At 73.9% G+C, this 22,621-nt stretch overlaps 5 protein-coding genes across 8 annotated transcripts in view; 2 read left to right on the top strand and 3 right to left on the bottom strand.

Moving 5' to 3' along the window:
• NFIC (nuclear factor I C) overlaps positions 1 to 7,886 on the top strand; it is a 34,670-nt gene extending 26,784 nt beyond the window's left edge. For 3 of the 4 annotated variants that reach the window (XM_070058617.2, XM_070058616.2, XM_089315300.1), the window contains 2 exons: positions 1,492 to 1,577; positions 3,636 to 7,886. In XM_070058617.2, the coding sequence (XP_069914718.1) occupies positions 1,492 to 1,542 (51 nt within the window). In that variant the 3' untranslated portion in view covers positions 1,543 to 1,577; positions 3,636 to 7,886. The remainder of the gene's footprint in view (positions 1 to 1,491; positions 1,578 to 3,635) is intronic. The other variant, XM_070058618.2, reaches the window with a different exon arrangement.
• Positions 7,887 to 9,348: 1,462 nt separating this feature from the next.
• On the bottom strand, positions 9,349 to 11,230 carry SMIM24 (small integral membrane protein 24). Its single transcript, XM_070058623.2, has 4 exons — positions 11,074 to 11,230; positions 10,799 to 10,910; positions 10,648 to 10,713; positions 9,349 to 9,785 (listed from the first exon to the last, which is right to left on the bottom strand). The coding sequence occupies exons 1-4, from the start codon at positions 11,138 to 11,140 to the stop codon at positions 9,665 to 9,667; spliced, it is 366 nt and encodes a 121-aa protein (XP_069914724.1). The 5' UTR covers positions 11,141 to 11,230; the 3' UTR covers positions 9,349 to 9,664.
• A 144-nt stretch (positions 11,231 to 11,374) lies between these two features.
• Positions 11,375 to 12,976, bottom strand: SMIM44 (small integral membrane protein 44). Its single transcript, XM_070058622.2, has 2 exons — positions 12,578 to 12,976; positions 11,375 to 12,401 (listed from the first exon to the last, which is right to left on the bottom strand). Exons 1-2 carry the CDS (start codon positions 12,771 to 12,773, stop codon positions 12,163 to 12,165), a joined length of 435 nt encoding a protein of 144 aa, XP_069914723.1. The 5' UTR covers positions 12,774 to 12,976; the 3' UTR covers positions 11,375 to 12,162.
• Positions 12,977 to 14,151: 1,175 nt separating this feature from the next.
• On the bottom strand, positions 14,152 to 17,612 carry DOHH (deoxyhypusine hydroxylase). The gene is made up of 5 exons (XM_070058619.2): positions 17,382 to 17,612; positions 16,492 to 16,784; positions 16,015 to 16,091; positions 15,315 to 15,549; positions 14,152 to 15,119 (listed from the first exon to the last, which is right to left on the bottom strand). The coding sequence occupies exons 2-5, from the start codon at positions 16,763 to 16,765 to the stop codon at positions 14,800 to 14,802; spliced, it is 906 nt and encodes a 301-aa protein (XP_069914720.1). The 5' UTR covers positions 16,766 to 16,784; positions 17,382 to 17,612; the 3' UTR covers positions 14,152 to 14,799.
• Positions 17,613 to 21,236: 3,624 nt separating this feature from the next.
• Positions 21,237 to 22,621, top strand: part of FZR1 (fizzy and cell division cycle 20 related 1) — a 10,980-nt gene continuing 9,595 nt past the window's right edge. Inside the window, exon 1 of the mRNA XM_070058613.2 lies at positions 21,237 to 21,434. The gene's annotated coding sequence lies outside the window, so the exon portion shown is untranslated. The remainder of the gene's footprint in view (positions 21,435 to 22,621) is intronic.

Here is a 22,621-nt window from a genome sequence, read left to right as displayed (position 1 = left end):
GCACGGCCGAGGGGGTGCGGCGCCGCGGGCAGGGGTCCGGGGCGGCCCCAGATTCCTCCTCCTTGGCTCCTGCCGGCTCCCGCGGCGACGTGCGTCCAGCCCTCCGGGGTTCGCATTTGGGAGCCGCGGGCAAAGGGGCACCTTGCGGACAGACAGGGCGGCGGGGCCCGGGGTTGCCAGCCCCCTGGACCTCCAGCCGGTCTCGGGCCTGCCCACACCCTCCGTGGCCCTGCCGGCGCCTTGGTCCCTCCGCGGCCGCCGCCCCGCTCGGCCGGGGCACCCAGCGCTCCGCCCTTCCCCGCAGTCTCTGGCCCCAGTCCAGCGGAAGGGGCGGCGGGTCCACTCCTCCCGGCCCCCCGACTCCGCACCGACCGGGCGCCTCCCCCGGCCTCCCCCGCAGCGCCGAGGGGGAGCCGCCTCCCCGGAAACCAGGGGCAATCGCGGCTCTCCGGCAGGACCCGCCGTTTGCTCGCCAGAGCCGGGGGTCACGTGGTCAGGGCCAGCAGGGTCGCCGGCAGCACCAGGGGCCCAGGGGTCTCAGGCCCCAGGCGGGCACGGGCGGCAGGGACCAGGATCCGGGCGTCACAGCTCTGCAGGCTCAGGGGGACGGAGCCCGGGCTGGCCCGCGCCATCCTGGGTGTTTTTTAGGATACATTTATGATTTATCTGAAAGGCAGAATGAAGGGGGGGGGGGTCCGTCCACTGGGTAACTCGCAGAATGGCTGGGCCAGGGCCGGGCCGGAGCCCGGAGCGGGTGCAGGGCCCCAGGCACCTGGGCCGTCAGCCGGGGACCCGGATGGGAAGTGGAGCGGCCGGGACTGGAACCAGCGCTCCGTGGGTGCTGGCACTGTGCACAGCCCGCCGTGGGCCACATCTCGCCTTGCGAGGGTCCCCCCTGGCCCTGGCAGCCCCCCACCCCCTTCTAGACTTTTCCGGCTGGGAACCCGGATCGCAGCTTGGTGGCCTCTCCCCGCCCTGCCCGCCCCCTCTCACACCCAGGCCAGGAACCAGTCTCCCCTGAACTCCCAGGAAGCCGGCCCCAGGTTCAAGTCCCGCCTTAGGCAGCTCGCAGGCCCCGCCCTGCTCGCCCCGTCCGCTCACCTGTGAGGTGGGGGAGGGCACCTGTGTCCTGTGAAAACTCCCCTGGGGGTGAACGGGGCCGCGCCCAGGGCCTGGCATACAGTAGGCACTTAATAGATGTGGACCGCACATAGACGCCTCCCTGGAAGCGGCACGGGGCTCTGGCCGCAAACCCAAGCTCCCGCCCCCGGGGCCTGGCCACGCCCCTGCTCCCCTCCCTGTCCGTGGTCCCAGTCCAAGTGCCCTGGGCGAGATTAGAGCGAGCGAGCAAGGCCTGCAGACCTGCGGCCCCCTGACCGCGGGGTGCCATGGGGGTGCGTGCAAAGGGCCGGCTGTGTGACCCCGGGCAGCGGACGCCCTCTCTGGGCCTGGCCGGCCCTCGCTAACGGGCTCTCGGTCTCTCTCCCGCAGCCTACTCTGCGCCCGACACGTCCCCTGCAAACAGTCCCTTTGTGGGATTAGGACCAAGGGATCCTGTGGGCACCTTTCAGGCACAGGTAGGGGCCGAGAGGCCGGCCGGTGGGGGGCGGGGGGCCGGGCAGAGGGGCCAGCCTGGGGGGCACAGGGAGAGGAGAGGCGAGCCCGCCCGCTGCCACCGGCCACAGCCTGGGCTCGGGGGCCTCGACCCCCCCGCTGGCTTCTCCTGGGCTCCCCCTCCCGCCTCCTGCCCGACATCCATCCAGATGGGGAGAGGCCCAGAGAGGCCGGGGACCTGCCCAGGGTCACACAGCCGTTGGCCGGGACTTGCCCCACCCCCACCCCGCGCCCCAGGCCCAGCGGCCTGGGGGGAAACCCCACTCTGGGGAGGGGCTCAGAGCAGGGAGGTGAGTGACCCCAGGGCCCACGTGTCCCCCAACGCTGCCCGCCGTCGGGGACCCTGGGCCTGAGCCGGTCGGAGGGGGCCCCAGAGCCCCTGCCCCCTGGCCGTGTTGTTGGGGAGGGGTCTCGGATGCAGAGAGGAGCCAGCCCAGGGCTTCCAGAAGCTCCAGGTCATGCGGGGGGGTCCCCGAGGCCGTGGCCGGACCCTGCAGCCCAGCCCTGCACCCCTCTGGGCCTCGGGCGCCGGGCGGGGGCCCGGAGCTCCCACACTCAGGCCACTGGGCCTCCAGTGGGGGCTGTGAGCGCCTAATTGATTCAGAAACCGAAGCTGATAGGGCTCAGGCCCGGCCCTAACTCTTCCCCGCCGCCTGCTTGCGAGCAGAGGGAAACTGAGGCAGGCAAGGCCCCAGGGAGGACAGGGTGGGGGTGCGGGAAGGGGCCGGGGTGCAGGGACCCGGGGCAGGGCTCAAGGGGAGGGGGAGGCACAGCGGGTCGGGGCACAGGGACAGGTTGCACTGTTGGAAGGGGTGGTGAGGGCAGGCGCCGCCCACTCCCCCCCCCCCAGCAGCCCGGGAGGGGAGGAAGCTGGAACCCCACTCGGGCCCCCTCACGGTGGATTCCGGCTCTGTCAGCACTTCGTCCCCCATTGGTGTTATTCCCGGGGGCTTTGCCGCTCCGCCCCCCGCCCGCCCCTAAGACAGCCCGCAGCCCCTCCCCGATCAATACCCATCTATCTCCACCCCCACCCCCAGCGCATGCCGAGCCCTCCCCGAGCGGGGCCCCCAGCCGCCCGCCCACCCCGGGACGCCCCGCAGAAGGCCAGGGTCACGTGCCAGAAGCCACGCGGGCAGCCGCGGGCAGGCCCAAGGTGGTGGAGCCTGGACCTTGCCCCCCGCCCCGCGCCCCCACCCCAGAGCCAGAGCCAGGCAGGCTGAGGCCAGAGGAGGGGGGACGGGGAGGCTGTCCACGGGAGAGGGTCACGCCCAGAGCCTGTCTGGTTGCCAACGGAAACCAGACATGAGGTAATGGCCAAGATGAACTTGAACTTGGCTGGAGGTGGGCGGCTCGGAGCTCAGGCGCCACTTCCTTGCGATGGCCCAGCGGCTGCCGCGTTGCCTGGTTCCCGGGGGCGCCAGAGACACGTGGCAGGGGTGGGTGGCAGCCCCCCCCCCCCCCGCTGGCCCTGGAGTCAAGACCCGGGTCTGAGCTGCCCCCAGCCGGCCCTGGAGAAGAGGGAGGGGGGCCCGAGCCGCCCCCAGGTCCCCTGTGCCCCTGCTGGGCAGCTCCAGGCTCAGCAGCTCCTCTGTGAAATGGGGCTGGGGGTTCCTGAGAGCCAGGCTAAGGGGTCCGCCCTGCGCGGGGCTGGGGGCGGGGCTTGCCATCTGCACGCTGGTCGCCTTGGGCAAGTCTGCTGCCGGCTCCGAGCCCCTCTCTTCACAAAACGGGGGGGGGGGGGGCGGGAACCCTGGTCCAGGGCTCGCTGGGAGCCCCTTCCCCCCGGAATGTCTCCCCGAGGGTTAGCACGTGGACACGCAGCCGGCCCGGCGCACGCTCCCCTGTCTTCCCCAGCCGTGCGGGCTCCCGAGCCCGTCCCGGACCGTGGCTTGCCGCAGCCGCAGGACTGCCCCTCGGGGATCCCGATGGGGTGTTTCTGGCAGCCTCGCCCGCCGGGTCGGGGGCGCCAGGGCCTGCCCACGCTGACCACGCGTCTCTCTCTCTCTCCCTCCGCCGCCCAGTCCTGGTACCTGGGATAACACGGTCCTCGCCCCGCACCCCTCCGGCACCCCAAGAATCCCAGGGGGCAGCACAGCCGGCCCCCTCCGAGCAAGCCCAGCCCGGCGGCGAAGACAAAACACAACCCACGCAGGCGGAGGAGAAAAACCGAACCGAGACACGCGTTGGGGAGGGGCCAGGAAGACCCCCACCCGCCCACGCCGCCCAGCCGAGCAGGCAGACCGCCGAGGCGCCGGACTACAGCGCTGCCCCGCGGCGGCGGCGCCCGCCTGATCTCCGCACCTGCTGCTCCCACAGGGCCGGGACGGAAGCACGCGCGCCCGCCCGCCCCTCCCCCGGTCCCGGCCGCCCAGGTCCAGGTGAGCACCGCCCGGCGCCCGCGCCCGCGCCCGAGGACCGGGCCATCGGGACACCCAGCGACGCCGCCTCTCCTGCGCCATGGGGACATCGGCCGCCCCCACCCACACCCCGTCTCCCCGTGGATGGCCTCGGCGAGAGGGGAGGCGGGCACTTGGGGCGGGGCGCGGCAAGGACCCCAGCCGCGGGCAGCCGAGACCTTGGTGGAGGGCAGGGGTCGGGCAGAGGGGCTGTGTGGGGAGACCGGCCGGCGGCGCGCGCCCAGCGCTGGGCACCTGTGCCCCTCCCGGCCCGGGACTCGCTCCTGCTCGCTCTCTCGCTCGCTGGGGGTGGGGTCTTCCCACCCTGCCCGTCCTGCTTGGAGAAGTCTATGCAATTGACACCCCACCCGGCTCGGCGCCCTGGGGAGGGACCCACGTTGCACACACTGTAAGAAATGCACTTTCCCAGGGCGGGGCGGGGCGGGCCGCGGGGAGGGGGCGGTGCCCGTGGGAGGGGAGGGCGCCCCCTCCAGGTAGCCCCTGGGGAGGAGGCGCCAGAGCGAGTGGTTTAAGTGCCTGACCCCACCCTTTGTCCCTCGGGACACCGAGTGGCCACGGCGCAGCCCCGCCCATCTCGCCCCCCCCCCGCCACCTCCAGCCATCGCTGTGCCCCACCCAGAGCTAGAGATGGGACCCCAGGGGTGGCGCTGGGCGCCCGGCCTGCCCTGCTGGGGCGCCGGGGTGGGTTCCGGGGCAGCCGGCGTGCGCCCCCAGCCTCCTCGGCCAGTGCCTTACATCCTGGAGCGACGCCCCCCGGGGCCCCCCAGCCCGATGGGGCCACCGTTTGCACTTTCACCCCTCCACCCAACGGGGCGCGGCCGGGGGTCCCAAGGAACTGAGAGGGGGGCGGGTGGGGCAGAGCGGACCCCTGGGCTCTGGCGGGAGGGGGCGGGGCGGCGCCGGCGGGGGGAGGGGGGATCGCACGCGTTTTTCCGTTGAGCTGCGCCTAAAACACTAAGTGAGGGACGCCGGCCCCACCCGCACCCCCACCCCTCCTGGCAGGGGAGGGGAGGCCGGCGAGGGGCACGAGGTGTCCTAGGGCCTGGGAACCCGGACGCGGGGACCCCCTCCTGGCCTGGCCTCTCCCGACTTCCCGCCGGGCAGCGCTGGGGGGGGCGTGTCCCCGCCCCCGCCCCCGCCCCTCCTGCCCCAGCGGCCCCCAGCCGGGCCTGGGCGAAGCCCCTCTTCCAGAAAAAGGTCCGAGACCCCGGCCCGCGCGGCCCCCCCAGCGGTGCATGGTGCTTGGCGCGGGAGAGCGCAGCCTGGCTCTCGGCGTCCGCGCGACGCGTGCATGGCAAACCCGGCTCGCCCTCCCCGCCCGGCTCCTCTTACAAAACAAAACAAAACAAAAACACAAAAACAAACAAAAAAAGATACAAAAAAAAAAAAACCTGAAAAAAAAAAAGCCCCAAACCTCCCTGTTTCCTGATTTGCACGGATTTCTACCACTTGAGGTGCCTTGCCTTGGAGACGGCGCCCGCGCCTGGGCGCCCGGAGCTGCATGCCCGCTCTGGTCCCGGCGCCGACGCGACAGACGCCGGCCGCGCGAACGGATGTATTTCTGTCCATAAACAGAAAATAAGAATTTTTTTTTTTTTAAAAAAGAACAAAAAAAAAAACTGAGCTCACAGCGAAGTCGCAAGGCAGCGGCCCCCACCCGCCCGCCCCCGCCGCTGCACCTGCTGGCCACTCCCGGTGCTCACCCGCCGCCCCCGCCCCCGCCGGAGCCCCCCTCCGGCTGGTGACTCCCTGGCTCAGGGTCCGAGTGCCGCCCGCGCCACGCCCTGCGACCCCGCCCTCCCGCCCCAGGCCCCGCGCCCTCTGGGTGGGGGGCGGCTCTGTCTTCCAGCGGTGAACAGCAGGTGTCGGGTAAGAGGCAAAGACCTGACATATGCAATACGTGTCTGTCCGCCCGCGCGGCCTGGCTGCGGGCTGCGGGCTGCGGGGCTGCGGGGTGGGGGTGGGGTGCCCGGCCCCGCGCCCGCTCGCATCGTCTCGACCTTGACCTGACCTTCGTGTTCTTTGTCTTTCCATTCTGGTTTCCTTTGCTTTCCACTTGACCAAAGCTAAGACAATAGCCAGATGGGGGGTGGGCAGGGGTCTCCGAGCAGCCTGGGCCGTCGCCTCTCGGGCCCCTGGGGAGTCCGGGGTGGCCTCGCCCGCCGCCTCCGCCATCAGACACGCAAGCCCCGGCCCTGGGCCGCGTGGGCAGCCCAGCCAGCCTCGCGGGACGGAGCGAGAGCTGGCGGGCGGCGACCTGCTCCTGGGCCCGGACGCCCTCCCAGGCGGCCTGCGGGACCCCCGCCCCAGCTCGGTCATGGGGGAAGGGGCGTGCGGAGGTTTTGTTCTTGTGTGAAACAAAGATCTTCCCAAACCAGGCCCCGCCCCCGGGAGAAGCTGGTGGGCTCGCGGCGCCCCCGCCTGACCCCGCCGTGGGTCTGGGGAAGGGGCACGGGGAGGCTCCCCCCACTCTATGCAAATGGCCCCTCCCCCCGCCCGGTCCAGAACCCAGGACCGACAATCAGTGGGGGGCAGCGCCGAGGGGGCCCAGGCGGGCGGGGGGCGCCGCCCCCTCCCCCAGACCCCGGCCCGGCGGCTGGCGGCGGCCCCTCCCCCGGCGGCCCGGGCCTGGACTGTAGACACGCACATGTATGCAGAAGCGCACGTACGCGTTCTGGAAGCTTCTCTCTCATAGGTCCCACGCGGCCACGTTTGACTCCGGCTTGCACGTCGCCCTCGGTCCCCCCGCAACCCCCCCCCGGCCTGTCGGGGAGCAGCCCCTCCCCCACCCGTCCGTCCCCCGTGGGGGGGGGGGGCGCCGAGCGTCGCCAGCAGGAGTTGCCGCGATACCAAATTCGACTCTTGCTAAGCAGTGCCTGACACTCTGCTGGCGCGGCTCGCCTTCCTCCTCCTCCTCCTCCTCCTCCCCCGCCCCGCCAGAGCGGGCAGAGGCCGCCCCCACGGCAGCCCTGCGTTCAGCTCCCGCCCCAGACACCAAAGCCCCCAGCGGCGCCCCCCCCCGCCCACCGGGCAGGGGCGCTGTGGGGGGGGCTCCCCTCCCCGGGGTCTTCGCCCTCCGGGGTCCTGGGTTTTTTGGTTTTTTTATTTGTTTCCATTTTGTATTTTTCTGATATTACCAGAATAGTTTACTCTGTTTCGTGCTTGCTACACGCGCGCGCGCACGGACACGCACGGACACACACGCAGACACGCGCGCACACGGACACGCATGCACACACGCGCCCATGCACACAGCCACACGTGCACAGCCACGCACACACGCATGCGCACAGACACGCTCACATGCACACAGGCACCGATGCAGACACGCGCGCATGCGCACAGACACGCTCATGTGCCCACATGCCAACATGCAGTCACACACGCATGCGCACACGCTCACATGCACAGTCACGCACGCGCACAGGCTCACACGCATGCGCACACGGACACGCATGCTCGCACGCAGTCACACACGCATGCGCAGATAAGCGCATGCACACACACACACACACACACACACACGTGCTCAGCGACCTCCATCCGGAGAAGCCGCCTCCGGGCCTGCGCCGCCCCCGCCGCCTCTGCCCGGCGGGGAGGGGCCGGGCCCGCGACCCCGCGACCCCGCGACCCCCGGGCCGCGCCCGCCCTCGCCCCGTGTACTCCGCAGTCAGCCCCTCCCGGCCGCCCTGCCTAGGTACCATTTGCAGAGAGTCTCTGGCTGTTACGTTTGTTTCCCTATGCAAAACAAAAAAAAAATGAAAAAAACGGGGGTTCCATAAAAGATTCAATAAAAGGCAAAAAAAAAAGGAAAAAAGAAAAAACTGTATAAAAATTAAACAAGCTATGCTTCGACCCTGGCCTCCGCGCCTGCTCTCTGGGCTCCGTCTGGGCTCCGTGGGTCCCCCTGGGGGGCGGGCGCTGCGCCGGGGGGCGGGGCCGGGTCGCGCCCCACGCCACGCCCCGCCTCGGTGGGCGTCCGCGCGGCCCACGCTGTCACCCTCCTCCGGGAAGCCCGCCAGATCTGCGGAGCACCTGCTGTGTGCCAAGCCCAGGGGCTCGGCCTCCACGCAGACTCCAAGGACGGGGCCCTGCATACAGCTGGCGCTCCCTAAGTGCGCGGGATGCCTTCTCTGTGTGTCTCTCCCGGCCAGCCCCAGGCCCAAGTCAGCCGTGGCGGCAGCGACCCCACTATCCGGCAGGCGGCAGCACTGAGCCGGCCCCCAGCCCGGCAGGGGGGCGCGGACAGGGCCTGGGGCGCCCCCACTGTGACGGACGCGGGCCAGGGCCGGAGCCTCTGGAGCTCCGGGGTGGGAAGTGGCGGAGAAAGCACGCGTGGGTGGGGTGAAGAGGCCTCAGCGGGGGCCGGGCAGAGGCCGGTCCAGGTGGCGCCAAGCTTGGCGGGGTGGGGGCGCCTCACGGCCGGGGGTGTGTGCGGAGTTGGGGGAGGGGGTCTGCCAGCCGCTGGGTCGCTCAGGGCTGGGCCGGGAGCCCCATCGGAAGTGGGGCAGCCAGGACTCGAACCCGTGCCGGCGTGGGTTCCGGCGCCGCGACCTAACCTGTGCCCGGGTCCCGGCTGCTTCCTCTGCGCCGCGGAGGGCCCGGATTCTGGGATGCGAGGCGGGGGCATCTCTGGGGGGCTGCCTGGAGGAAGAGGGGGGCCTGCGCCTAGAGGCGCCCCCCAGCTCCAGCCCCCACTCGGTTCCGTCTCTTCGTGGTGGAGACAACCCCCCACCCCGCCCATCTCCCAGGGGGCAGCGGAGACCCCTGCAGCCCTGAGCAAGGGGGAAGTGGGGCGCCCTCGCGTGGGCGCCGGGGGCCAGCCCCCCTGCTGTCCTCGCGTGGGTGGGTGGGGGGTGACCCGGGTCCCCTAGGAGTTGGGGGAAGCCGGTGCGGCGAGCGAGGCCCCAGTGGGGTCTGATCGGCCCCCCCGCATCAGACGGCGCGGCCTGCAGTGACCACGGAGACCGAGAGGGGCCGCTCCACCTTCCCGCCCCGCCCTCCGGCCAGCGAGGGCGTCCACGGGCTCTGTCCTCGCGCGGGTCCGCGGGCTGTGGCGGACAGCATTGCGGGGGCGGGGCGGCAGGCGCAGGCGCAGACGCGCCCTGAGCGCGCACCGTGCGCCCGGCCTCGCCGCTCCACCGCGCTCAGGCCCCGGCCAAGGCCCCGCAGGCGGGCGCGCGGCGCAGGGGGACGCGGGGGACCCTCCGCGGGGAACGCCCTTCCCCGGGCGCGACCCGGGCCCCAGCCCGCCCTCGCGCCGCAAGCGCCGGTGCCCGGGCCGCGACGGGGCGCGCGCGGCGGGGAAGGGACGCTCTGCGCTCCAGCCGCTTTATTCGGGGTTCCCGCCCCCCGGTTGGGTGATCCGGCGCCGCTCGCCCAGGCCCAGGCCCGCCCTCGGGAGCCGCGGCCGCCCGGGGCGAGGTCCAGGGCCGGGAGGGCTGGGGGCAGGCGGAGAGGAGCCGGGGCGCGGGGAGCCCGCGGTGCAGGGAGCGCGAACGCTCGGCCCGGCCCGACCCTGGAGTCGCCCGGCCGGCCGGCGTCAGGCAGAGGGCGCGCAAGGCGGGCAGGAGCAGGTGCAGCTCGGTGGGGCCGGCATCCCGGGGGGCTGCCTGGAGGCGGCGGAGGCGCCCTCACAGGGCCGTCTTCTTTGTTTTCCCGTCGTCCCCGAGGGCATCTCTCCCCTGCAGCTCCAGGCCCGGGCCGCCCTCTCCGTCCTGCGCCTCCTTCCGCTTCTTCTTCTTGGATTCTTCGCTGGGGGGGCACAGAGCGCACGGTGAGCCCCGCCCGCCCCCGGGAGCCCGCGTCCGAGTTTATCTGAAGCGGGGCCGGGGGCACCGTCCATCCGCTGGTCCCAGACACGGCCCGGGCCGGGAGGAAGCCGCTCACGTGGGCGCCCGCACAGCCTGAAGGGGAGTCCGGAGGCCAAGCCAGCGCCGGGCCACGCCCCCCATCCTGGGGTCCGGGAGAGGCGGCCCCCGCACTTCCTCTCCTGCCCGCACGCACCCCTGAGCCCCCCCACCACCAGAGGGGCCGCATCTGGAAGCGGCGGAACCAGGGGAGAGGGCCCGGCGCTGGGGCACAGCGGGTAAGGCCTCCGCCTGCACTGCCCGCATCCCACATGGGCGCCGGTTCGAGTCCCGGCTGCTCCACTTCTGGTCCAGCTCTCTGCTGTGGCCTGGGAGAGCAGTGGACGATGGCCAGAGTGCTGGGGCCCTGCACCTGCGTGGGAGACCCGGATGGAGCTCCTGGCTCCTGACTTTGGATCGGGCCGGCTCTGGCCATGGTGGCCATGTGGGGAGGGAACCAGCGGGTGGAAGACTCTCTCTCTCTCTCTCTCTCTCTCCCCCACCTCCACCCCTGTATCTCTTTGAAAATAATAAATAAATCTCAAACAAGACCACAGGCGCCAGGCCCCCGCCCCTCGCTGGACGCCACCATCCGCTGCGGCCGCCCAAGGCCAGGGCGGCTCGGAGGCTGCGATGGAGGAGGAGCCGATGGCCAGCCCCGAGCGGGCAGCAGCAGGGACCAAGGCCCTGGGCCCGGGACAGCGGCAGGAGCAGGAGGAGGGGCGGTGGCGCAGAGCCCCTTCCCGCCCGGCGCCCGGCGCCCCTACCTGAGGTCCAGGTCTTGGTACGGGTTGCTCTCCACCCCGAAGGCCGCCGCCTCCTCGTCCTCAGCTCTGCGGGCAGAGGGGGGCGCAGCCTCAGCCTCGGCGCCCCTCCCCCACTCCGAAGACGCGGCGCGGGGCGGGGCGGGGCGCCCACCTGGCCTTGGTGCACCAGATGCGGTTGACCAGCAGCACCACGAACACGAGGAAGAGGAAGCCCACCACGGCCGCCAGCCCCACCAGCCACGGCTTCAGGCGGCGCCCGGAGGCTGTCGGGGAGGGGCGGGTCAGGAGGGAGGCCGGGGGCCCACGGGGGAGGGGGTGGGGGCTTCCAGGGGGCCCTGCCGCCGCCTCCTCCCGCTCTCCCGGGCCTCAGTGTCCCGCGGTGGGAAATGGGGGCGTACCTAGCCGTGATCAGCCCCGCCCCCTTACCCTCCTGGGCGTCCACGGGCGACAGGAGCAAGGCCCCCAGGACAAGGAGCGTCCCCAGGGTGTCCATGGCCACGCGCAGAGCGAGCGGCGGCGGCAGCGGGGCGCACAGTGCGGGGCGAGCCCCAGCGCGGCCCTGATAAGGCGCAGGTGCGGCGGGGGCGGGGCTGCCGGCTCCCCCTGCGTGGTCACCCCCAGGACGGCAGACTCTGAACCTGCGGTAACGATTAACTCGGGGCGCCCCTGTCCCGGCGGCTCGCCCTCTCCACCCCTGTGCCGGCCTCGCCGCAGGCCCCGCAGCCGCCGGCGTCTCGCGGCTTGGACGGCAGGGACTCCCGGGACGGATGAGTCAGGCCCGCCCCCCGCTTTCCCCTTGGCCCCCGCTTGATCAGATAACCCGGCCTCTCCCCGGGCAAAGGGAGACCCCACCCCACGGGCCACGGGCGCAGCCAGGGCCCAGGCACGCGGCGGGCAGCCTGATGGGAGCGGGGCGTCTTTTATGGAGCGCCGACTGTTTACGTGGTGCCTCCTGTCCCAGAGGAGTCAGGATGGACAGGGCGGGGCCTCGGCCATCGCGGCCGGGCAGGTGCGGGGTCTGGGGCTCCCAGGGTGCTCCGGGCTCCCCTCTGTGGGCTGCGGGAGTCGCTGGTTTGTTGTTTTTTTTTTTTTCCCCTTAAGCTTCTGTTTATTTATTTGAAAGCCGGAGTTACAGCGAGAGGGGGGACGGGGAGCAGGGTCTTCCTAGGCTGGTCCCCTCCCCAAACGGCTGCGGTGGCCAGGGCGGGGCCAGGCGGGAGCCGGGAGCTCCCTGCGGGTCTCTGGCGCGCGCGGGTGCGGGGCCCGAGCCCCTGGGCGGTCGCCGCTGCTCTCCCGGGGGGCACGGGGTCTGAGGTGGAGCGCCCGAGACCCCAGCGGGCAGGGGGCGACTCCTGCGCCCTTCCCCGAGCCCCGGAGCGCGCCGGGAGCCGCAGTGTGCACGGGGTAGGGGGCGCGCACGGCCGCGGGGCGGAGAAGGCGCGGGCGTCCGTCGCACGGGGGTCCCGGGGCGGCCGCCGGCCGCCGCCTGAGGCTCCCAGCCCCGAGCGTGCCGGCTCAGTCCAGCCTCCACAAGGAGCCGCGGGCTGGGGGGTCCTTGAAGGCGATGGACGGGCGGCGGGGGTCCCGGGCCGGCGGCTCCGCCGGCGCCCCCTCGCCGGCCCCGCCGGCCTCCTCCTCGCCCCGCCAGGCCAGGGCCAGCTGCAGGTCCAGCTCCTCCAGGTCGTCGCCGGCCAGGCTGGCGCGCAGCTCGCGGGGGCCGTCGTCCTGCTCCGGCTTCGGGCCGAAGGCCCAGTCTGCGGCGGGCACCTGCTCAGGGCGCCCCGGCCCCGCCCCGGCCCGCCTGCCCCGCCCCGTCCCACCTGGCCCGCATGGACCCCACCTGCCCCGCCCCCTCCGCTCGCGCCCCACCCCGTCCCCTGCGTGGCCCAGCCCCGCGCCCTGCCGGACGTGCGCTTGGGCAGCAGCTCACCGGCCAGGTCGTGGGCGAGGTCCTTGATCAGGTGGCCGACGATGGCGTAGGCCACGGCCACCACCAGCAGCGTGGCCATGAGCAGGTACAGCGCGTACCTGGGCAGGCGGATGGCGTCCAGTGGGGGCGGCCGGTACTCCTCATACAGCGGCGGGGCCGCGGTCCAGCCCTCGGCCGCCGCCGCCTCCTCCGGCATGGCTGCTGCCCGGAGCGGGAGAGGCCCGGAGGTGACCCACGCGACGGAAGTCTTAGAGGACTTGAGCTAAGAGGATTGATCGGGGAGCTCCCATCCGGCCGCCATCTGCCCGGATTAAGCACCTAGCAAATCGCCTCCGCCCGCAGGCCCCTCCCTCGCGCTCCTCCAGCCGCGGCCGGGCCTCCCCGCAGCTGTCCCTACCCCAGGGCCTTTGCGTCTGCTGCCCCTGCCCCCTGCGAATGCCCCTGCCCCAGACGGACGCCCCTCACGCTGCATTGAGGCGAGACCTGGAGGGGCGGGGGAGGGTGCTCCTGGCAGAGGGCAAAAGCCCCGAGGCGGGACCCAGCCCGCGGCGTCCGTGGAACCGCGGGGAGGCCGGCGTGGCCGGAGTGGGGCGACCTGTGGGGCTCAGGCCCGCCTCGGAGGCTCTCGCGCGCCCTCTGGTGGCTGCTGCAGGGAGCGCGGAGGGCCGCTGGACCGGCGCTGGGTGTGGGGCCGGGGGCTGCCGGGGGTCGGGGCGGCCCCTCCGCCCCGTGCGGGGGCTGTGCCCCCTGGGGAGCAAGCGCTCCGCATCTCGGTGGCTCCCAGCGCCGCGCGCTGCTCTCGCTCTTGCGGGAGAAGGGTTCGTCTGTGCGTGGCGCCGGACCCAGGCAGTGGGGGAACTGGCCAGCGGGCAGGCAGCTCAGAGACAGCGGGTGGACAGGTGACAGGGTCTGGAGGGGGTCTCACCGCCTCTGCCCTCATTCGGGGGCCCTTGTGTCCTGCGGGCGCGGCCGGGCGCGTGGCGAGGGCACCTGTGCCGGCCACTGCCTCCCACCAGTGCGCACCAGGGAGCAGGTGCTGGCTCGGGGGAGGTGACCCCCGAGGGGCAGGAGGCAGCTCGGGTGCTAGGCCCCTGCCACCCGCGGGCACACCTGGGCTAGTTCCTGGCGCAGCCGTGGAGAGGAAGCAGCGGTGGGCGCGCCTGCTCTGTCCCCTGGGTGCGGGGACGCCCCCCACCCCAGGCCCAGTCCACATCCGGGCTACTCTAGATTTATGGGTTTCTTAGACACACAGGGGGACAGGAGGAGACCCCTCATCCCCCAGTTCACTCCCTAACTGCCCAGGGCCGGGGCCCTCCGGGGTCCCCACCGGGTGCCGGAGCCCAAGGCCTTGGCCATCATCGCTGCTTCCCGGTGCAGGGGGCCTGGGGTCAGACTCCCCCCAGGGATGCCAGCGTCCAGCCGGGGCCCCAGCTCTACCCGAGAGGCGCCCGGGCTGTGTCCCCGACCCGCCTGCACAGAGCCTGGGGAAGCAGGGCTGGGGAGGGGGCGGGCTGGCTCCGAACGCCCCGCCCCTACCCGGCGGTCCGATTCCCCCAACACACGGGAGCCTCCACTTCGCAAAAATAATTTAATGTTCCGCGTGGGCAGCACCCCGGCCGCTCGTGACCCCACCGGTCCAAGCAGCGCCCACCTCCCCAGCCCCTGCGGCCCATTCTGGGCGGAGCCCGAGCTCCGTAGCCCCGGCTTCCCTCCAAGCTGGGCCTCGGCCCCCGGGTCACCCCGTGTCCCCCACGAGGCCCCGTGCCCCGGAACTCGCACGGTGGAGCCCTGTGCCAGGCCCGGGGGGGGGGGCCGCAGGACGCACAGGTCCGGGGCTGGGAGGGGGACAGCAGCGTCTACACCTGGGGAGGCGCGGGAGAACCAGAACCTCCGGGGGCGAGGCCTGGAGCGGGGCGTGAAGGGTCTGGGGCGGGACCCTCTGGGGGCAGGACTGGGACCCTCTGGGGTGGGGGCGGGGAAGCTCCAGGACACAGCTAGACGTGCTCGGGGCGGGGCTTGGCCGGTCCGGGCGGCCCCTCTGGGCGGGGCTTGGCCGTTTTGGGGGCGGGCCCCTCTAGGGGCGGGGCTTGGCCGGTCCGGGGCGGCCCCTCGGGGCGGGGCTTGGCCGGTCCGGGGCGGCCCCTCGGGGCGGGGCTTGGCCGGTCCGGGGCGGGGCTTGGCCGGTCCGGGGCGGGGCGGGGCCGGTTTGGGGCGGGGCCGGCCTAGCTCGCCCCCGCCCGCAGCCGCTCCAGCCCGTCCGCGTACTGGAAGGCCGCCCCGCGCTCGTGCTCGTACAGGTCCAGCGCCACCTCGCAGCTCTCCCGCACCACGCGCTCCGGGTCCGCCGCGTGCGCCCGCAGCGCCTCCAGGCAGGCGGGCTGGGCGATGGCGCCCAGGGCCTCGGCACACTCGTGCCGCACCATCGGGTTCTCGGCCGCGCGCGCCAGGACGGCCGCCAGCTGGGGCACCGCCGCCTCGTGCCGCAGCTGGCCCAGCACGTAGCCCACCTCGTGGCGGAGCAGGGCGCTGCGGCAGCGCAGGCCTGCGGGCGGGGGCTGGTGTGAGTCCCGCGCCCCCCTACCCCCGCCCGTCCCTCCGCCACCCCCGGGGAGCCCCGCACCACGCCCCCCACCCCCGGGGAGCCCTGCACCCACCCCACCCCCGCCCACCCCCGGGGAGCCCCGCGCCCACCTCACCCCCACCCCCGCCCTCCCCGGGGAGCCCCGCGCCCGCTCACCCTCGGCCAGCGCCAGGGCCGCCGCCTCGCCGCCGGCGTTGCGCAGGGCGAACATGGCGCGGTAGCGGTCGAAGAGCGGCCTCGCCTCGTCCAGCAGCGCCTCCCGCAGCCGCCCCACGTCGCGCTCCTCAGCGGGCGGCGCGGGGTCCACGGAGAGGTAGGGCCCGGCCGCGGGCTCGGCGCCCTGCTGCAGCCACTCCAGCCGCCGCACGGCCAGCTGGCACGTCTCGGCCACCTGCGGGGGGGGGCCAGCTGTCGGCGCGGGGGGCGGGGGCCCAGCTATCCGCCATGATGGGGGGGCCGAGCTGTCGGCATGGGGGGTAGGGACCCCAGCTCTCCGCCATGATGGGGGGGCCCGAGCTGTCGGCATGGGGGGTAGGGACCCCAGCTCTCCGCCATGATGGGGGCCGAGCTGTCGGCGCGGGGGGCAGCGGCCCCAGCTCTCCGCCATGATGGGGGGGCGAGCTCTCCATCACCGCCAGGGCCTGGCGCGGTCCTGGGTGGGCGAGGGCCCCCACAGCTGTCTGCCATCGCTGGGGTGTCTCGGGGCAGGGGTCAGAGGCGCGGTGCGGTCCCAGCCGGGATGCGGGGAGCCCTGGACACGACCGGCCACGTCCAGGACAGGGACGGGCGGTCTAGGGGTCTGCGCGTCGCCCGCCGTCCCCCACCCCCGGGCGTCCGCGGGGCGGGGCCTCCTCACCTCGGTCACGGGGTCCGTGGAGTACTGCTTCAGGAGCTCCAGTACCGAGGGGTCGCCGATGGCCCCCAGGGCCTCGCCTGCAAGCAGCGGCCCAGAGCTCAAGGTGGCCGGGAGCCCACGCAGCCCCGCCCCCTCCCGCGTCCCCCTTCCAGGGGGCGGCGCCGCCCCGCCCCAGGCCTGCACCTGTTTCGTGGGGCACCGTGGGCTCCCGGCCCGCGACGCGCAGCACGGCGACCCCGCCCCCGGCCCGCCCCGGCCCGCACCTGCTTCGTGGGGCACCGTGGACTCCTGGCCCGCGCCCCGCCCCCGGCCCGCACCTGCCCCGCACCTGCTTCGTGGGGCACCGTGGGCTCCCTGCCCGCCCGCCCCGGCCCGCACCTGCTTCGTGGGGCACCGTGGGCTCCTGGCCCGCGTCGCCCCGGCCCGCCCCGCCCCGCCCCCCGGCCCGCCCCTGCCCGCGCCCCGCCCCGCACGCACCAGCCTCGTGCCGCACCATGGGCTCCTGGCCCGCGTCGCGCAGCACGGCGGCCAGCACGGGCACGGCGCGCGCGTCCTGCATCTGCCCCAGGCAGTAGGCCAGCTCGTGCTTGAGCAGGGCCGAGTCGTCGGCGAAGCCCCGCGCGATCCACGCGATGGCGTCGGCGCCCCCTAGCCCGCGCAGCGTGAACAGCGCCCGGAAGCGCGCCTGCAGCGGCTGCCCCGCGTCCAGCAGCGTCCGCCCGATGGCCTCCAGCTCCTGCTCGGTCACCATGGCGCGGCCCCGGCGAGGTCTGGGGGCGGGGCACGAGAGCCGGGTTGGAGGCGCCCTCGCCCACCCACGGCTGCGCCTCCGCCAGGCTCCATCCTCCCGGCCTCTCCCTTCCCTGATGGCCTGTGGCTTCCCCTGCGCCGGCCGCTACGAGCAGTCCGCTGCCGCCTGCCCGGGACTCAGCCCCCCGGGGGAGGGGAGCAGGGCGCGGACGCGGCCGGGGACGCCCACCGCTCTCCTCCCGACCACGTCTGGGTTCGAGCCCCAGCTCCGGCGCCAGCAACCTGCGAAGCGCACGCTGGGACACGCAGCCGCCTCCGAGCCGGGCTCACGGCCCTCCCCACGCTACACACCGGCCGCGGCCCCAGGAAGCCCACTCCCCCCTGGAAAGGGGCCGCCCCGCACCGGACCCAGGCACCCACGGCCCCTCCAGTCCGGGCCCCGGACTCGCCAGCGCCCGGAGGGAAGATGGCCGGCCCTCGGGGGCCCCCAACCCCCAGCCGACGAGGGCCCCTCGGGCGCCGTCCCGTGCCCGCTCTCACGCCCAAGCCCCACGCGCGCTCCCCGCCGTTGCGACCCCCGCCCCGGCCCGCGAGACGCAGACCCCGGCGGCCCGCACCTCCTCCGGCCGCGGCGCTAACAGCCAGCTCCGGAGGTCGCCATCTTCCGCGCACGTGACCGGGGCGGGCGGCACCAATGCTCCCCCCGGGGGGGGAACCGAGTCAAAGGACCCCGCGGAGGGGGAGGGCCCGGAAGCCTGACTCGCCAACAAGGGCGGCACTCGAGCCGCCACAGCAGCACAGTTCGGGACTCGTCCCCCAGCAGCGGCAGGGCTACGTGGGCCCCGTCCCCGGAAGCAGGCTTTGCGCGTCCTCCCCGCCGCTCATGGTTTCGCCCACTCAGCCGCAAGGCTGGCGGGCGCGGCCTGCGACGGAGCATGCGCGGCGTCCCGGGGCGTGGCCAGGCCCGGGGCGTGGCCAGGCCCGGGGCGTGGCCAGGCCCGGGGCGTGGCCAGTGGCGTCCACCTGCGGGACGGGCGAGCCGAACCATGGGGTTTGCGGGGTGCAGCAGGACCCTGGCCAGTCCGCGGAGGTCTTTAGGTCCAGGGCCTTTCGGAGGAGCCCGTGGTCACCGCCATGGCGGATGGCCCGGACCGTGCAGACCCTAAGATGAGGCTTGGTGCCGGCACTGCGCGCAGACCCCCACCCCGATTGCGGGGGGCGGCAGTGACCCCCCCGGCCTGGGCCCCGCACCCACATGGGAGACCCCCTGGAGTTCCCGGCCCCTTGCTTTTATGGGCGCAGTCCCGGATGTTGCAGGCGTTTGAGAGGCAGGGTTAGAGACGGGGAGAGAGGTCTTCATCCGCTGGTCACTCCCCAGATGGCCGCCTGGCGGGGCTGGGCCTGGCCGGAGCCAGGAGCTCCTCCCGGGGCTCCCACGCGCTTCCAGGGGGCCACGCACTCGGGCCATCAGCAGGGCGCTGGATCGCAGTGGAGCGGCCGGGCCTCGACCTTGTGCCCTACGGGATGGCGGCGCTGCTCGGACACTGCGCCGGCCGCGGCTCTTTTTCAAGAATTGAGGGAAATTAACGCAAAACCTGAGAATGCCAAGAGGTCAGTTTGCGGGGAGCTGAGCCCTTGCCTGTGTCCCCGCGTCCCGCGCCAGTGCCCGGCGGAGCCCTGGAGGAGCGGAGCATGCGCCGGGCGCTGGGCCCTGCACCTGCGTGGGAGGCGCGGATGGGGCCCCCGGCTCCGGGCTCCAGCCAGGGGGCGGACCACAGGTGGGTGGGCCCCCAAGGAGCGGACCAGCCCCCAGGGAGCGGACCACGGGTGGGCGAGCCCCGTGTCTCCAACGCTGCCTTTTAAATAAATGAGGGGGCTAGTGACCGCGGCTTCCGGCTGAGGCTGATGCTCCTGGGGACCCCCGCCCCAGGGACCCCCAGCCGCACGGCTCTCCCTGGGGGCCGGAGCTGCAGGAGGCCGACTCGGGGACCCCCGAAAGCCAGGCAGGACACCCGGAACCGGGCCTCCAGGCCCCGCAGAACCGGGGGACACCTGCCCTGGGCCCAGCTCCGGCCGCTCTTGCCCGTGGCCCCCGTGCACCCGGCCGGGCCCCTGGTAGGTGCATGTGGGCCAAGCCCCCCGCCCATGGACGGTTCCCGGCTGTCAGTCACAGCCAGGGGCGGGCGTTGGGAAGCCCCTGGGGTCCCCCCACCCGGGGCTCAGCTCCTGGCGCATGCGCACCCGGGAGGCATGGGGCGGCCCAAGTGCGGGGGTCCCCGCCTCCCGGGGCCCCGGCCCCTGCCTTCCAGGCGGGGACCACTGCTCAAAATGCCTCTGCCATCTGGCTTTCAAGGTTATTTTGTTTATTTGAAAGGCAGAGTGGGGGGGTTCTGTCCACTGGGTCACTCCCCAGGTGACCACAGCAGCCAGGGCTGGGCCAGGCCGAAGCCAGGAGCCCGGAGCTCCATCGGGGCTTCCACGCAGGTGCAGGGCCCGGGGCTCGGGTAGGGGGTGGGGGCGTGGTAGGGCCCCCCCGCTGTGCACGGGGGGGGGCGTTTTCTTGGGAATTCAGCCGCACGCGGGTGAGAGACCTTCCGGGGCTCCCGGCCAGGACACCAAATAAACCTTAAAAAAAAAGTATTCTTTTACTACTGCTTTATTGAGATGTAAACCACAGGAGTCGCGCGACCATCCCCACGTCGACATGAGAGCTCCCCCCAGCCCCGTCAGCACCCCCACCTCCCCCCCAGCCCCGGTCAGCACCCCCACCTCCCCCCCAGCCCCGGTCAGCACCCCCACCACTCCCAGCCCCGTCAGCACCCCCACCTCCCCCCAGCCCCGTCAGCACCCCCACCACTCCCAGCCCCACCAGCACCCCCACCTCCCCTAGCCCCGGGCGCCAACTGCCTGGGCTGGGGGTCTCCTGGGGGTCTTTTGCTTTTTTTTTTTTTTTTTTTTTTTTTTAGCAGAATTGAGCCCTTCCATCCTCTGGGTCACTCCCCAGACGGCCACAGCAGCCATGGCCGAGCCGGGCGGGGCCGGAGGCTCCTGCACTCGGGGCGCCACCCGCGGTCTCCCCAGGCGCATAGCAGGGCGCCGGCCCCGGAGGGCAGCGGCGGGACTCAAAGACCCTGCACCGCATCCCCGGCCCCCGTGGACCCCGCTGACCTCAGCCCCGCCTCCCGTGGCCCCCGCTGGCCGCAGCCCCGTCCCAGTGGACCCTGCTGGCCTCAGCCCCGCCCCCCGTGGGGCACCGCTGACCACAGCCCCACCCCCCGTGGCCCCCGCTGACCTCAGCCACGCCCCCGTGGCCCACACCCCGGCTCTGGCTCTGTTGCGGCCACGGCTGTCTCCCAGAGGCTGTGGGGTCAGTGGCCGGCGCCTGGACCCCGCGTCGCTGCCCCTTTGCGCGTGTTCCTGAGAGCTCAAGGTCAGATCCTGGACTCAGCTCCGCGTCTGCATTTCTGTGTTTCTTTACGCATTTGAAATGAGGTTAGAGAGAGGCCTCCCGTCCGCTGGGTCACTCCCGCATGGCGCCCACAGCCGGGCCCGGCCAGGCTGGAGTCAGGAGCCGGGAGCTGCCCCCGGGCTCCCACGCGGGTGCCGGCCGAGCCGCGGCCCCTAGCCCCCCAGGCCCACGCAGGTGCAGGCGCGGCCCCCCAGCCCTCCAGGCCCCAGCAGGTGTGGGCCGAGCCGGGGGCCCCCCAGCACCCATGCCCCAGCAGGTGCAGGCTGAGCCACAGCCCCCCAGGCCCACGCAGGTGCGGGCGCTGCCCCCGAGTCCCCCAGGCCCACGCAGGTGCAGGCCGAGCCCGGCCCCCCAGCCCCCCAGGCCCACGCAGGTGCAGGCCGAGTCCGGCCCCCCAGTCCCACGCAGGTGGGGGTGCGGCCCCCCAGCCCCCCAGGCCCACGCAGGTGCAGGCGCGGTCCCCCAGCCCCCCAGGCCCACGCAGGTGCAGGCCGAGCCCGGCCCCCCAGGGCGCAGCAGGGAGCAGCCGGGGCTCGAACCCAGGCCCTGGAGCAGGGCTTTGATCCGCCCCTGCCTGCTTTGTGCTGCAGCGCCCGGGGCGAGCTTGAGGAGCGACGGCGAATGAATGAATGAGTGGATGGACGAATGAATGAGTGAGTGAATGGACGTCACGGCGGTCGCTCGCAGCCCCGCACGCCGGGTTCCGCCTGCGCCCGTCACGGCGGTGAGCGTGTGCGGTCCACCCCGCGCCGCGCCCGCCCTCGGGAGACCCCCGCCCGCCGCCCCGCGCCCCGGCGAGCCGCTTCCGGCTGCGGTTACCCTGGCAACGCGTGGCGCCTCGCTTCCTGTATTGATTCGAATCGCCGCGACGTCACGTCCTCCCGAGATGCCCCGCGCGCGCAGGCGCAGTCGGGCGGGGCGGGCGGGGCGCGGCGGCCGCCGGGGCGGGGCGGGGCGTGGCCGGGGCACGCAGCGCGGCGACGCGGGGGCGTGGCCGGGCCGCGGGGGCGCGCGCGGCGGAGGGAGGGAGCCGGGAGGCCGCGGACAGCGACCGCCGCCATATTAGGCACCGCGGAAGCCGGGGTCCCGTCAGCGGGGCCGACGCGGGGCCTGGCGGAGCTGCGGGGGCCGGAGGCAGGTGCGGCGCGGCGACGGGAGAGGCGGGGCCGGCGGCAGCCAGCGAGCGGCGGGACTGAGCCAGGTGAGGCGGCCGCGGTGGGGGACCCGCCCCCCGGGCCCGAGGCGCGGGGGGCTCGGCCGCGACCCCCGGGGACTCCGCCGGCGGCCCGGGCCCCTCCGGGAGCCCCCAGCCCCGCTGAGTGCCGCCGCCCAGGCTGAGCGAGCGCCGGCGACCTCAGCACCCCTGCGCCGTGCGCCCCCAGCCCCGACTCGCGGGCCGCGCGGCGGGACCCCCGCCCCGACCCCCGCGGCCGGCCCCCGTTGTCCTGCTGCAGCGTCAGCCGGGCCCTGCGCCCCGGGACCGGTCCCCCCCCCCGAGCGAGCCGGGCCCCCCCCGCGCCGGGCCCCCACCTGTCACACCTGCCCCAGGTGTCCGCTGCGCCGGTCGCCTAGAGCCGGCCCGCTCCATCCAGCTGCGGGGGGGGGGGCGGTGTCCGCACCCCCTCCGCCGGCCGCGACCCCAGGCCTCTGGCAGGGGCAGCCCCCTCCCCAGTGCACCCCTAGCCGCAGGGGCGGCCCGGTGGGGCGGGGGCTGGGCGGAAGGGCCCCTCGGGTCGGTCCCGCAGTGGTCTCCTGTGTGCGCCCAGTGACAGCCGCCTGGGGTCTCCCGGTGCGGTGCCGGCCTCTGTTAGGGACGGAGGGGCCGGGCGGTGCGGGGCGACCTCCCGGGTAGAGTCGGGGCGGCGGGGGTTGGACTGGGGGCTAGGGGCTGGATTGGGGGCTAGGGGTCCTGGGGCTGGATTGGGGGCTAGGGGCTGGGGCTGGGGCTGGGGCTAGGGGCTGGATTGGGGACTAGGGGCTGGGGGCTGGATTGGGGACTAGGGGCTGGGGGCTGGGGGCTAGGGGCTGGGGCTGGGTTGGTGCTGTGCTAGGGGCTGGCGCTGGCGCTGGGGCTAGGGGTCCTGGGGCTGGGTTAGGGCTGGGGGCTAGGGGTGCTGGGGCTGGGGTTGTGCTGGGGGCTAGGGGTCCTGGGGCTGGGCTGAGGGCTAGGGGCTAGGGCTTGGGGACTTGGGGGCTGGGGCTGGAGTTGGGTTGGGGCTGGAGTTGGGATGGGGCTGGGGACTGGCGCTGGGGCTGGGGGCGCAGTGCCCCGAGGTGGGCACAGGTAGAGCCGGGCGGCCCCGGGGCCGCTGCGCGCCGGGACTTCCGGGTCTGCGAGGCCCGAGCGGTTGTGGCCTGGGCAGGTGCAGCCGCGGGAGGTTTGGCCCC

Source organism: Oryctolagus cuniculus, chromosome 16 (assembly GCF_051225735.1).
Source record: "Oryctolagus cuniculus isolate XC-2025 breed Fujian yellow rabbit chromosome 16, ASM5122573v1, whole genome shotgun sequence".
In the NCBI taxonomy this organism is placed as follows: Eukaryota; Metazoa; Chordata; class Mammalia; order Lagomorpha; family Leporidae; genus Oryctolagus; species Oryctolagus cuniculus.
The sequence above is the reverse complement of the archived record's forward strand: the minus strand, read 5'-3'. Positions and strand labels throughout refer to the sequence as shown.